The 14,398-nt window shown below is 42.9% G+C and overlaps 1 protein-coding gene and 1 long non-coding RNA gene across 3 annotated transcripts in view; one reads left to right on the forward strand and one right to left on the reverse strand.

The window, feature by feature from the left end:
• The window catches only part of LOC144588093 (uncharacterized), a 35,255-nt gene that overhangs the window by 10,765 nt on the left and 10,092 nt on the right, over positions 1 to 14,398 (reverse strand). The window lies entirely within an intron of this gene.
• ME3 (malic enzyme 3) overlaps positions 10,408 to 14,398 on the forward strand; it is a 109,322-nt gene continuing 105,331 nt past the window's right edge. Inside the window, exons 1-2 of one of the 2 annotated variants that reach the window (XM_072993548.2) lie at positions 10,408 to 10,546; positions 10,686 to 10,918. In XM_072993548.2, the coding sequence (XP_072849649.2) occupies positions 10,727 to 10,918 (192 nt within the window). In that variant the 5' untranslated portion in view covers positions 10,408 to 10,546; positions 10,686 to 10,726. The remainder of the gene's footprint in view (positions 10,547 to 10,685; positions 10,919 to 14,398) is intronic. The other variant, XM_078390145.1, reaches the window with a different exon arrangement.

A 14,398-nucleotide genomic window follows, 5' to 3' on the forward strand; every position in this document is an offset into this window, starting at 1 on the left:
TTCCATCAGAGAGTCAATCCATCTTGTATTTGGTCTTCCTCTTTTCCTGCTGCCTTCCACCTGCCCCAGCATGATTGTCTTTTTCAATGGACTTACACGGCACTGTAGGGAAAGAGATTCCTGAGAGCAAACCCCACTAAGAGAGTTTCTGACAACAGTCCTCTCTCCTATACACAAGCTGAAATCCTGTTAGCATTTTTGGAGGCGTTGACTCACCTAACCCTCATTGATTCAGGGGGCCTACTCTAGTTGCAAAACTTACTAAGCCTGTCAACAGGATTTCAGTCAATGTATCAGAGTTTCTTGGGGCAGGGAGAACTCTTGAAGAAACAGACCTCTTGAAGAAATAGACCCCAGCTCTCAGATTTCCCCAGCCATCATGGCCAGTATGGCTACTTGCTCAGCTGACTGGAGCATTCTGGTAGCCGCAATCCAAAGTAAAATAACTTTCCTAAATTCTGTTTTTACATTTCTGTTTATATCCTCTTTTCCATTAGCTCACTTTAGCTACGGGGGGGGGGGAGGTGGTATTTATTTATTTATCGTGGAGATTTACGGGTTGTCCAATAGCAAAGTGTTCTCAGGGTGATGGTTTGCCATCAAAGGAAAGCAATTATCTGAAAAAGATAATCTGGCTGAGTGCAGAAAGATTATCCAAGAGGATATGGAGAGGAGCCACTTCTCCAGCTGTGCCAACAAACTGCCAGTTTGCTCATCCGCGGAGAGGGCCTGCATAATCTCTCCTGTTTGTTCTTACGGGGATAGGTCAGCGGCAAGGCTAAGCTTTGGTTTGTTTTGTGGGAGGCTGTTGAACTTGGGAGTTGACCTCTGTGTCATGTTGCTTTGGCATCCGTTCAGGGGCTCATTTCCACCGAGCAAGCCAGGGGTACTCTGGGAGTCAGCTGGCTGAAAGGGACCCAAATCCCTTTGCTCAACTTTAAGTGCCCCTATCAATGAAAACAAAACAAAGGTTTTGCACAGAGAAAATAGGCAGAGGGTTGCCAGCTCATTTCTTTTTAAGGGTTCTGGGTCCTTTGCTTTTAATACCCACTTGATATACAAACATTTGCTGGCCTCCAGGCTATGAAAACCTTCCTTCCCTGTTTCCTGAATATCAGGCCATGGTTAACAGCACTGGAACACGACAGGTCAGTGTCTTATCTGATCAATTGGCAACCCTACCCTGTCAATAATGCAGTGGGCTCTGTGAGTCTGTAATCCTGTTGTTGCTGTTTTGGATTTGGGCGTAGGGAGCAATTACTACAAATCAATCCCTCATCAACCTCCCTTCCGCTCCTCCTAATGAGCAAACAGAAAAAAGCAAATTTGCTCATAATTTTATCAGCTTTTTCTCTTCCTGAGGCAGCTGTTCTGCCAAATGCTGAGTTCAGGCTTAGGATTCTTGGCCCTCAAGAGCTGCTGTAACCTAAAAGTACAACATCTGGGGGATTTAAAAGGGTCGGGCTAGGAATCCAAAAGCTCTCTCCCCTCTCCTTTTCTCTCCACCAGACACCTTTCTTGCACATTATGCCATTAGAACATTCTACCAGTGCTTGAAAACATACTACTTAAAAGTAATTCATTTCCATTACTATTACAGTCCTCAAAAGCTACCTCTTATGGTTGGTTAGGTTGCTTGCTGCACTCCTTGTTACTTTCCATTATCTCTGGGAGGTGGATTTAAGATTGAAAAGAGAACGGGATAAAAACTGAAAAAAAATCTTTTCGAATCCCTCTGAAATACCCTTGTAAAAAAGTAATTTGAAAAAAAAAACCAAAAGGACTACTCATTAACTCATAAAATAACTTCAAACTTGCTAGTTATAATGTCAATCTTTGTGAATACAATGCCAATCTTGTTATATGACTGGCCCCATTGCCTTCCTACCTGGTGTGGACTGGATCACCTTCTAGGATTTGCCAATTTTTCTGATTGGTGGTTTGGTTTGTGCCCCTCTCTAGTTGAATTTCTTGGATGTTGTCAATTCTTTTTCCTAATTCTAGATTTTACGGGGATATTTGTATTGATGATATAACTACTATCTGTATATCACCATACAGTTTTGGAAGGTATGCTTTATCATTGTGGGGTTTGAGGGTTTTGAGTTTTAATCTTGTAAACGACTGCTTGAATTAATGAGCAGTATATAAATCAACTGAGGGACATGGTGGCGTTGTGGGTTAAACCACAGAAGCTGCAGGGTCGGAAGACCAGCCGTCGTAAGATCGAATCCACACAACGGAGTGAGCTCCCGTCACTTGTCCCAGCTCCTGCCAACCTAGCAGTTCGAAAGCATGCAAATGCAAGTAGATAAATAGGTACCACCTCGGTGGGAAGGTAACAACGTTCCGTGGCTAGTTGCGCTAGCCACGTGACCATGGAAACTGTCTACGGACAAATGCTGGCTCTATGGCTTGGAAATGGGGATGAGCACCACGCCCTAGAGTCGGACACGACTGGACTAAATGTCAAGGGGAACCTTTACCTTTACCTATATAAATCAACTAGACTAGACCAGTCATTGAGTTAGGTAACTGATTGTAGAGATAGAAGTTGGAAGTTTGATTCTACACTGTGGCTCCCTGATGAAAATCCAACCTGTGTAGCCTTGGGCAAGCTGCCCAGTGTTCCCAGGGGAAGAAGGGAATGGTATACCATTTCTAAGTACCCTCTGCCTAGAAATCCCTGAAAAGGGTCGTCATTAGTCAGAATCATTTTGATGGCACAAATGCTATTAATTATAAAATTCAACTGAGTTTTCCAGGTAGGAAGCTTGTACTGGGCCTTATTCTTGATCAGACAGGCAAAGGGTTGAGTCATACTTGGTGGGAGAACATCCCAATGTATGAGAAGAACATTTGTCCCATCATCATCTTAAATATGAGTCCACTTAGCATCACGACTGCTAAACCATGCCCATCTCTTGAGACACTTCCAAGATGTGAATCAGGCCAAGGCTGAAAAGCATTCCTTGCTTCTCATCTAGTCCATCATCCCCCCCCCCAACACACTCTGATTGGCATTGGCTTTCCAGAGCCTTTGGGAGAGACAGTTCTTTTTTACCAGCTGCCGGCTGCTATTTTCATCTACATGTAATGGTCTCCAGTTACTGAAGGGCAGATTTTGGAAGAATTTCGGTGTTCTATATGAAAAGAATACAGCAGGATAGTGACGAATGTATGGTTATTAAACAGGAAAAACTACTGTGGAAGCTCGTGGTTGAGTAAATATAGAAAATATTGTTTTCTTGCTTCAGGAAATTCATTGTGGGATAATGCAGAGGAACAGCCTTAAACATGATTTTGGAAATTCCTGAAACTCACAGGTCTGCTCAGCCATTATGAAAAAGCTATATAATTGGCCCCAATCTAGCAAAGTGAGGGGGAAAGAGAAAGTGGGCTTAGAGAAAGAAGTAGGGCGGAATGAGTCTAAGAGTAGCAAACTAAACATAGATCAAGAAAGGACAAGTAGTGAAAAGGTTATCTTCCTATCCTCCTCTTGCCTCCACACTCATCCTATCGACATTGCTGCATGTGCTATTACTCTATTCCAGCTCAATATTAGGATGAAGATCTTAAAGACAAAGGCAGCTTGACAATTGAATCAAGGAAGAAGAGGAGGGGTATGTGTCATTCAGCTATATTGACTCTGGTGACTGTTTTGGCAGTAGTGATCAATCTTGCTGAGGCTTTTCGGCTGAGTTTACAAGCATCTATTGGCCCTGAACTAATTTTGGCAATAGGATTCTGCATCTTGAAGAGGAACTGTCAAGTGCAAAGTAAAACCTGAAGCAGATTAACTGTCCTGTTGGCTTCACTTACCTCCTATCCCTACATGGAAGTCTTAAGGAAGAGGCTGGACAACAATATACTAAGAATTCCCCAGCTCTAGATTTCTTACACTGAGCCAAGGGGGCAGAGGAGAAAGATTTATAGAACAGAAATACAAAATTTGTACCCTGATGTACAGCTGGAAAGCTCTCAAGTGGCTAATAGATAGCTGTTATTGCTGTTATTTTTAAGATAGCCCCTACAGTTAGGATTGAAATTTGAAAAGCAAAAGTATGAAAACTTGCATCATCATCATCATCATCATCATCATCATCATCATCATCATCCTACTACTACTACTACTACTACTACTACTACTACTACTACTACTACTACTACTACTACTACTACTACTAATAATAATAATAATAATAATAATAATAATAATAATAATAATAATAATAATAATAATAATAATAATAATAGAACTGCAAAGCTGGAAGGGACCCTGTGGCTCACTGAGTCCAGATCCTATCAAGGAGGCAGAGTGGGGAATCGAACTCCCAAATTCTACCTAAACCACTGAGTTATCCAGCAGTTTTTGGACAACTGTACTCCATACTTTGGGTAGTGTGGGCGGCATATACATTAAATCAATCAATCAATCAATCAATCAATAAAGTAACTTTCCCCCATCTCTTTTAAAATATATGGTGACAGGGAGGAGGCAGCTCATCATCCCTTGGAAGGGACATTCACAACATACGAGCACCTGCCTAGAAGGGGAATTTTGCATATATTGTGCTCCCTTTGATAAGAAGCTTAGACCCTTTCCTTTTAAAAGGAATTCACTAGGGTTCCAACAACTTCTTGGCAGCTAGATTGTCATTATAGTTGCCCTTGTCTATTAAGTAATTAGTGTTGGGGATTATTAATATGGTACATTGCCATCACCAACAGAGTAGGAACATTCAGGGAAATACTCTCTGGTGCCATCTAGAGAGTATTTCTGATACTGCATTTTGGAAATATTTTGACAACGACAGAAGACAACTTTAGATAATATTTCCCTTGCCACTCAAGGATGTTAAGAGAGGATAAAAATAATAACCATAGGGCATCAAATCAATTCTGACTTATTGTGACCCCTTTCAGGGTTTTCCAGGTAGAAAGTACGTACTCAAATGTGCTTTACCATTCCTTTCTTCTGAGGGCATCCTGGCACTGTGCAGCTTGCCCAAGGCCACAAAGGCTGGCTCTATTTGCGGGAAGCACAGTGAGGAACTCCCAATCTCTGGCTCCCCAGCCATATATCTAAACCACTGAGCTATCCGGCCAGCTTTAATACAAGATGATAAAGGATGATAAAATAAATTTCAGTTAAAATGACTCTAAAAATGCTCTAAAGTGTCTTTGAAAAGTAACTTAAAAGTAACAAGGCTTTACATGTTACTTCTAAATAACTTAGGTTTACCCCTACACGTTCAAAAATATTGTAATAACAGATAAATTGCTCTTTGTCTCCTAAAGAAATTAGTTACATGCAAAAACATAAGTTATAATTAGTTATACATAACATTACTTGTAACTAGTTACTTCCAAGCACTGCACCAGGATCAAAGGAAATGTGTCACCATGCATCACTGGGAGGGAACATCTGTGTGCCCAAGATGATGGTTGCGTACTCGTCATAAGTTGCTTAGGAGCTTCCCTCCTTCATTTGGTTGGTCAATTTGTGAACAGAATGTGAACAGAGAAGCTTTGGGAATCCGAGAAGGCTCCTCCTCCATTCGTAATGTCTAAAATAATTTGTATATAAAAGGCTTTTGTCCCTCAGAAGGAGGTAAGGGGAAAGGTTGGCTGCTCATTTTGCCGCTTGGTTAGGCCTCATCTGTACTTTTCGCTGAGCCTGCTAATTAGTTTTAATTGGGCCAATTTGTTGTTCTGGGTTGTCAGAAGTCGTCATCGTTATGCCTTCTGGCCTCGTGTAAAAAATGAAAGAAGTGTGGCAGGCAGTTGACAGCACGACAGGCTTAATCTGAGGCCCACATGGATGCAAAATGGCTCTTGGCAGACCCAGGAGGGCAGGGCCATGCTCAAAAAAACATATTTCCTTGCCCTGCTCAACAAGACAACCAAGACAACTGAAAGCATTCTTGGAGAAAATCCAACTGGACCCTCCCTTCTCGTTTAATTACCACAGGGGAAAACATTGTGGGAAATTCTCCCTGTCATGTTCCTGCCTTTCCTCCTTGCGGTCCTCCAACAAGCCAAGATTCTCAGCACGTGGCTTGGTTTCCATCACATTTCCTCCCAGCTTGTTCTACTTGGCCAGGTTGTTGTGAGAGAAAATGAGGAGAGGAGTGTCATGCATGTCACCTTGAGCTAGTTGAAGGAAAATCAGGATATGTATTTAAAAAGAAAAGAAAGGAAAGTAAATTGGAGAAGTAAACTTATCTGCTCAGTTTTAGAAGAGGTAGCCATGTTAGTCTATGCTAACATAACAGGCAAAATCTGTTCTGAAACCTTTAATGGCATTTACGAGTTACAACCACACAAGCAAAATGGAAAAAGTGAAATTACACAGATTTCGCAAATTAGGAGCGAGAAGCAGGGGACAATTTCAGAACTGCAGATAGGAAACCTGCAACAGCAGCAATCAGGGCATTACATTCATCGCTCGTGAAAATAGAAAGAATTGTCTCAGGAGAATTGGAAAAATAAGAGATCCAAGGTTCAAGAAAAAAAAATCGGAGGTCGGAATGAGCAGGGCATTGAAACAGTAACAGGCAAAATCAAAAGAAAAAAAAATAAAGAAGACAAAATGTTATGGCAGCTTAAAGACTAACTGCTATGTTTTAACAGACCTGATATTATTTAGGTCTGAGTAAGTGGATTTGTCCACAAAAGCTCACATTAAAATATAGCAGTTAGTCTTTAAGGTGCCACCACATTTTTAATCTTCTTCATTTTTCTTTTGTTTTTGCCTGATCTGGTCAGACTTGTATAAATATCTATCTTGTAGACTAGATAGGAAAGCTCTCTTGAAACAGTGAAGATACACCAAAATGTTGCATTGCCAATCCTACTTTATCGATCAGTGCCACCTGCCTAATGTAAACTTCCATATCCAGGAAAGACTGCGTCGTGTAGTGCATAGAGTGTTACATTAGGACCAGTAAGAGCTGAGTTCAAATCCTTACTGGGCCATGAAATCCACTGAGTTCAACCTTGGGCCTGCTGCTCTCTCTCGGCACCAGCCTACCTTATATGGTTATTGTCCTAGTAAAGTGGGTGAGAGGGAGAACAATGTATACCATATTAAACATTCTGGAGGAAAGACAGGATACAGACATAATAAACATGTAAATAAAATCTGTTCAGTGCTTGCCAGTGGTATTATAATTAGCCCATGTGGTGAACGATAAACTGCATTCACACTGCAACTGTATTTTTAAACATGTACATCTTGTTTCTTTGATGAGGAACAAATCAAAGGGATACAGTTAGAGACCCTGCGTCAGGACACATCACGAATGTAAATATGGCTTGATAGAGATAACAAAAACTTGGTGAGATAGCTCCCATGACTAGAATACAGCAATCAAAGAATCTAAACAGTTCGAAAACTAGATAGAGTTGCAGAATATGTCAAAAATTTAATAAAATCAGAACAATGGTAAGTATGGTCGCATGGCGGGAGATCTGGAGAGGAAAAGGAGTCCGAGATAGGTTGGAGTTTCTTAAAAAAGAAATTATAAAGGCACAACTACAAACAATTCCAACAAGAAAAAAGGCAGAGGACGGCACAAATCACCAAAATGGCTTCACAGAAACCTTAGGCAGGACCTGAAAACGAACAGGATATATATAGGACATGAAAGGAAGGCCAAGCCACAAAGGAAAAATGCAGACAAGTAGCAAAGATTGCAGGAATGGTGATAGGAAGGCAAAAGCTGAGAATGAGCTGAAGCTAGCAAGTGATCCTAAAAGCAACAACAACAAAAAAACATTCTCCTGGCAAAAGACTTAGAAAAGAAATTGTAGCTCAGCTATTCAACAGGGATGACAAAAAAAGGGTAACAGATGACAAAGAAAAGGCAGAAGTGCTCAATTCCTACTATTGTTCAGTTTTTTCCCAAAAAAACCAGCCTGTGACTCTCCAGGCAAATGTGAAGTGCAAGTAGAAGGGACAAGATTGCAGCTGGAGATTGATAAACAAATGGTCAAGGAAGATTTTGAATTAGTTCCAGGGGCAGATAAACTGCATCCAAGAATATTGAAGGAACTGGTGGAAGAACTCTCAGAACCACTATCTGTTATTTTCTTAAAATCATGGAAGATGGGTGAAAGTGCAGGATCTTTGGAAGAGGGCTAAAATTGTCCCTATCTACAAAAAGGGCAAAAAGGAAGAACCTGAGAAATACAGACTGGCCAGCCTGACACCAAACTCAAGTAAAATTTGGTACTGGTTAGGCCTCATCTTGAATGATGTGTCCAGTTCTGGACACCGATTTTTAAGAAGGATTCTGACAAACTGCAGCAAGTCCAGAGGTTGGCAAGAAGGATGATCAGGGGACTGGAAACCAAGCCCTGTGATGAAAGACCGAAAAAACTGGATATGTTTAGCCTTGAAAAAAAGAAGACTGGGGGATATATGATAGCACTTTTCAAATACTTGAAAGGTAGTCATACAGAGGAGGGGCAGGATCTGCTCTCGATCATCCCAGAGTGCAGGACATGTAATAACGGGCTCAAGATATAGGAATCAAGATTTAGGCTGAATATCAGGAAAAACCTCTTAACTGTTAGAGCAGTATAACGATGGAACCAATGACCTTGGGAGGTGGTGAGCACTTCAGCACTGAAGGCATTCAAGAGAAAATTAGAAATTATCTGTCAAATATACTTTGATTTTGGATTCTTACACTGAGCAAGGAGTTGGACTCGATGGCCTTATAAACCACTTCCAAGTCATTGTTCTATGAGTCTATGTTTCTAACTGTTTGCATATTGAGTTTTTTATTATTTCTTGGTCTTTATTCTTAGCATCTACATTTCAGATGCTTCCATTGTTTTTACACACTGATCTGTGTTAACGTCCATGACCTACAGTGGAACCAATAATTTGTAACACCATAGAATGCAGTTTTTGCCAAGAAACTTTTCGACCAACGTTGCAGGCTGGAGTATTCCCAGCACTGCTTGCAGTTCATGGGGCTTTCCATAGGCAAAGCATATGTTTCTCACCACTGAGCTGCTTCCCCTCCCCTTTGGCCTAGATGGGCAGGATAGAAATCCAATCAATCAATCAATCAATCAATCAATCAATCAATCAATCAATCAATCAATCTAACTGGCATGGAGATTTGGGGAATCATTGTCCATAAAATTTCCAAATTCTTGAGAGGCATTTCAGTGGTTTTGGCCATGAACTGAATATTTTAGTGTCTAGAGTATTTTGAAATCCATATTATGCAGATACTTTTATAGGCAAATCAAAATGGCAAACTAATCTGGACACATAGCTCAGCATAGCAATTTCACTTAAACGCCTTTGCCAACCAAAACCAAGAAGCAACAGTTACAAGAAATGTAGCTCCCTGCAACTAGTTACTTTTAGAATGTCACAAGCAATACCTAGTTACTGAGTAACACATAGTTACTTTTCAAGCATTACCTTTAAAGCCACATTTAGGCATTTTAAAGATATTTTTTACAAGAACCTCCCATGTTTTAAGCCATCCTCTCACCTATCTTAAGTGGTAGGGGAAGTATTTGTATCTTCCATATTTTTACAAATCTTTTTTATTGCAATATCAGAATTCACCCCTAGAGGGAACCCAAGAATATTTCCCCATATAGTACTTTCTTTTTTGTTCGTTCAACCCCGAGTGCTCACTGGAAGGACAGATCCTGAAGCTGAGGCTACAGTACTTTGGCCATCTCCTGAGAAGAGAAGACTCCCTGGAAAAGACCCTGATGTTGGGAAAGTGTGAAGGCAAGAGGAGAAGGGGACGACAGAGGAGGAGATGGTTGGACAGTGTCAACGAAGCTACCAACATGAATCTGACCCAACTGCGGGAGGCAGTGGAAGACAGGAGGGCCTGGCGTGCTCTGGTCCATGGGGTCACGAAGAGTCGGACAGGACTTAACAACTAAACAACAACAACATCTTGTTGGTAGCTGCGAAATGACGCTTTCTGCCATGCAATGTAGCCATAACTTTAAAAGGCGTGATTTGCAAAAACAAACAGACAAAAAACCCAAGGAGCCATGAGTAACGAAGCGAGTTCCCGTTGAAAGATAACGTCCCAAGGACAATATTGACAATCACTGCGCCCCAGTTTCTCTTTGGAGCTAACCCCTTGAAGGTCGTGCCCCCCTTGATGTAAATCCCAAGTCCAGTCTCTCGTTCTCCCCCAGCCCCGGCAGCAGTCCAGGGCAAACGGAGGCGTAACGCTCCCGGAACGACCGAAACGTTACCCTTCCTCCGCGGATCAGCCGTTCCTTCACCGATGCGCGAGACCAAGGGAGGGCGGGAGCAAGGAGGCGGAGGCGCCGGTGTCTCCGCCGCAGCAGCCAGTCCCCGGCCGGCGAAGCCGTTACTTGATCTGCTTCCTGGGGCTTGCTTTCGTTTTTCCCGGGGTCGCCGCGCTTCCTCGCCAGGGCGCCTCGGAGGCACCGTCCCGGCCAGCGATCCTGATCTGGTGGGAGGGTAAAGCCAGAACGAGGGACGCAAGGAAGCCGCCCTTTCCCCGCTACACCTGGGGAGGTAGGGAGAGGGGGGGCAAGGATCGAGGGGGTTTGGGGGGGTTGGAACCCTACAAAAATCCCACCCACCCCCATCCTCATAACCCATCGTCCACGAGCGTGGCTCAATAGAAGTCCCTCTTTTCCCATCTTGTCCGAAGGACAGCGCAGGTGAGCAGCGCCGCCCGCCCTGCGGTCCAGGATGCTGGGGACGATGATCCGCGGGAGTCTCCTTCTTCGGAGGATCGGGACCACGTCCCGGCCACGCCCCGGGTTCAGGATCCCCCGAAGCCGACGCGCCTTCCATTCAGGAGACACCTACCCTTCCCCTTCTAAAGGCGCCGGGATCAAAAAGAGGGGCTATGACGTCACGAGGAACCCCCATCTCAACAAGGTTAGACTCGCAAACCTCCCAACCAGAAGCATGACCTCTTTTTGTATTCATTTAGCTTGAGGACTATTTAGGAAACACCTTTAAAATGCTCCTAAAATTGAGGGATGTTCCTTTTTCTGACAGCGGCTAGGATCCTGTGGCCTCATTTATGTTGGCTTCTGGAAAATCAAGTACTGTACGTGGCAGCAGCAAGTTGATGCTTGTTAGTAAGGTGCTGATGGATGGATGGATGGATGGCTCAGGGAGTTGGGTGTCTGGTGGTACAGCCAAAGGTTGGGTGTTCGATTCACCCACTAAGCAGCTCCTGTCAATAGAGCCAGCCTGGGTGGCCTTGGGCTTCCTCAGAGGAAGTGCAGGGTTTTAAACCACTTCTGAGAAGTCTCTACCTGGCCAATCCTGAAAAGCATATCAGGATGTTGTTTTTCTTTGGCTTCTTTCTATTTGCCGCGAACATCTGTGGCCCACAGGTCTGAAAGATTTCAGGGACTTGTACCGAAAGTAATCAGAATAACCTCAACCTGCAATGATATGCATGTTTTCCTTAGAAATACAGTGGTGCCTCGCTTAACGAGTGCACCGTTTAACGAAAAATCCGTATAGCGATCCCTCTTTGGGAATCGCTATACGGATCAGCCCCAATCGCCGCACTCGCTTTGCGACGATTGGGGCTCCGGCGGCCATTTTGGAGCCGCCGATCAGCTGATCGGCGGCTCCAAAATGGCCGCCGCATGACCCGAAATGGCCCCTATCAGCGTTTTCGCGCCCTCCCCTTGCTTAGGGAGGTCGCGAAAACGCTGCGGGGGGGGCATTTCGGGCCATCCGCGGCCATTATAAGTTTAATGCGTTCCAATAGGTTTCCCTGCCCCGCACAGCGATGTTTTCGTATAGCGAAGGTTAATCCGGAACGGATTAACCTCGCTATACGGGGCACCACTGTAATTTGTACTGATTTGTACTGGAATTCTCCTTATAAGTAAATGTGTTTAGGATGGGCCTGCCAGCTACCTCTTCTATTGCTGATTCAGATCATAGCAGCATCCTTCTCTGCCATCAAGTTGTTTCTGGCTTACAGAAACCCCAACAGACTTTTCTAAGTACAGTAGTGCCCTGCATGACAACAATAATCCGTTCCAGGAAAATCGCTGTACAGCGAAATCGTCGTCATGCGAAAAACAGTTCCCTATTGAAATGCATTGAAACCGGTTTAATGCGTTCCAATGGGGAAATTACCTCGTCGTCCAGCAAAGATCCTCCATAGGGAAGCCATTTTGAGAGCACCAATCAGCGTAAAATGGCTGTCCTGTGAAGTATGGGCCTGGAAAACGCAGGGCAGCCATTTTAGGAACCCGACGATCAGCTGTAAAGATCATCGTCTTGTGAACAAATGGTTCGCAAAGCAAGGACCTAATCGACGTCCAGTGAAAAAAACCCATAGGAAGCATCATTTTGCGATCGCTATAGTAATCGCAAAAAAGTCACCATCCTGCGGATTCGTCATACAGCGGGATCATCATCATGCAAGGTACCACTGTATACAGTCCTCATAATATATAGTTGTTTGCCATTATCTCCTTCTGGTGGCACTTGGAGCCCATGCTGCCTTCCCAAGTAATCCATCAACCACTCATAGCTCTGGGTGATCTCTCTTGGACCCTCTTCCTGGGAGGCACTGGGGGGGGGGGGAATTCAAACTCCTGTCTCTGCAGACATTCTACCCCACTGAGCTATCAGATTCATTACTTTGGAGTAGTATAAGGGATACTGTTTGGTACCTTTTACCAGTAATGATTTGATGTATTCCTGATGAAATAGCTTATTGGTTGCTATTGTTTTCCCCAACCTCCATCAGTTCCAACATTTTTCCAGCCTGTTTTGGAAACAGCGAGCCATTGACGCAGAGTCAGTTTAAGTCATGTTTTAAAGTGTACACTACTAACATAGCACAAAGTGTTTCAGAAATTATCGGTTGAGGTCACCATTTCTGTCTTGGCTGTCCTTCTGTGCTTTTAACCATGACTGAAATTGTTGGATTCAAGCCCAACCAAGATCTGTTGGAGATCCAGCTAAGGTAGTCTTATTGAATCCGGTTGATCTACCTAAATCAGTGTTGACTGATTTACCATTCAGCAGTTGATTTAGTCAATCTACTGTGACTGAAATTAGTGATGTTGTTGTTGTTGTTTAGTTGTTAAGTTGTATCCGACTCTTCATGACCCCATGGACCAGAGCACGCCAGGCCCTCCTGTCTTCCACTGCCTCCCAGAGCTGGGTCAGATTCATGCTGGTAGCTTCGATGACACTGTCCAACCATCTCATCCTCTGTCGTCCCCTTCTCCTTTTGCCTTCACACTTTCCCAACATCAGGGTCTTTTCCAGGGAATCTTCTCTTCTCATGAGAGATTAGTGATAGGGTTTAGCAAATAAGACTGGCAACTGTAGCAGATTCAATTATGTTTTACTTTGACTAGAAACATTTTTAAAATATTGTTTATTTTATGACCTTTAATATCCCAAGTAAAAATACACAAGAAGAAGAAATTGAAAGCTTCTGTGCAAGGACCAAGGAGGAAGTTGATCACACATGAAAACAGAGTATGCTGATAATCTTGTGTGACTGGAATGGAAAAGAAGACAGTATATCAGAATCATCAAACATTACTGAAGAATTTTGCTTAGGAGTCATGAACAAAGCAGGAGACTGGCTCTGTGAAGTCAGTGGTTTGTCTATTGCAAATGCATGCTGCAGGCAACCTACTACACAATATCACATGTGGACATTATTGGATGGCCAATATGAGAGTCAAACATAGTACATAATCAGAAGCAGAAGATGACAAATTATTATCAACTCAGTAAAAGTGAGCCATAGATCGTGGTACAGACTATGAAGTGCTAATATAAAAAATTGAGATAAAACTGAAGAAGACCACTAAAACAATTATAGAGCCACAGTATAATTTAAACGGCATTTCTGAGGAATTCAAGGACTAAATCAGAATGATTTTATTTACTAAAGCTGTTGCTATTGTCGACTTGTGTTTTCAAGTCAGAACTGAATTATAGTGACCCTAATAGAGCTTTAAAGGTAAGTGAGATATTTAAGGAAAGGTTTTACCAGGTCTCTTCCCCTAGTGAGTTTCCATGGCTGAACAGGGATTTGAACCCAGGTCTCCTGTTTCCTAGTCCATCAGTCTATCCACTACACCACACTGGCTGCTAAAGTTAATTGACGGAAAATGAGAAGAACTTTGGATTGAGAGCAAAGAAGTTATAAGGGACGAATGAAAAAAGGGTATTCCTGTAATCAGAATAAAAGAAGTCAACAGATGACTGATGACACCCTTAAAATTGTTAGCAAAGAAGAAACAAAAATAAAAAATGACAGAAACAGGGTTAGCATCCTAAATGCAACTTTTCAACCAATACCAGAAAGCAACAACAAAAAGAACCAAAAAAAGAATACTGTATTCACCAGTGCAG

The sequence above is a fragment of the Pogona vitticeps genome, chromosome 3 (genome assembly GCF_051106095.1).
Source record: "Pogona vitticeps strain Pit_001003342236 chromosome 3, PviZW2.1, whole genome shotgun sequence".
Taxonomy (NCBI): domain Eukaryota; kingdom Metazoa; phylum Chordata; class Lepidosauria; order Squamata; family Agamidae; genus Pogona; species Pogona vitticeps.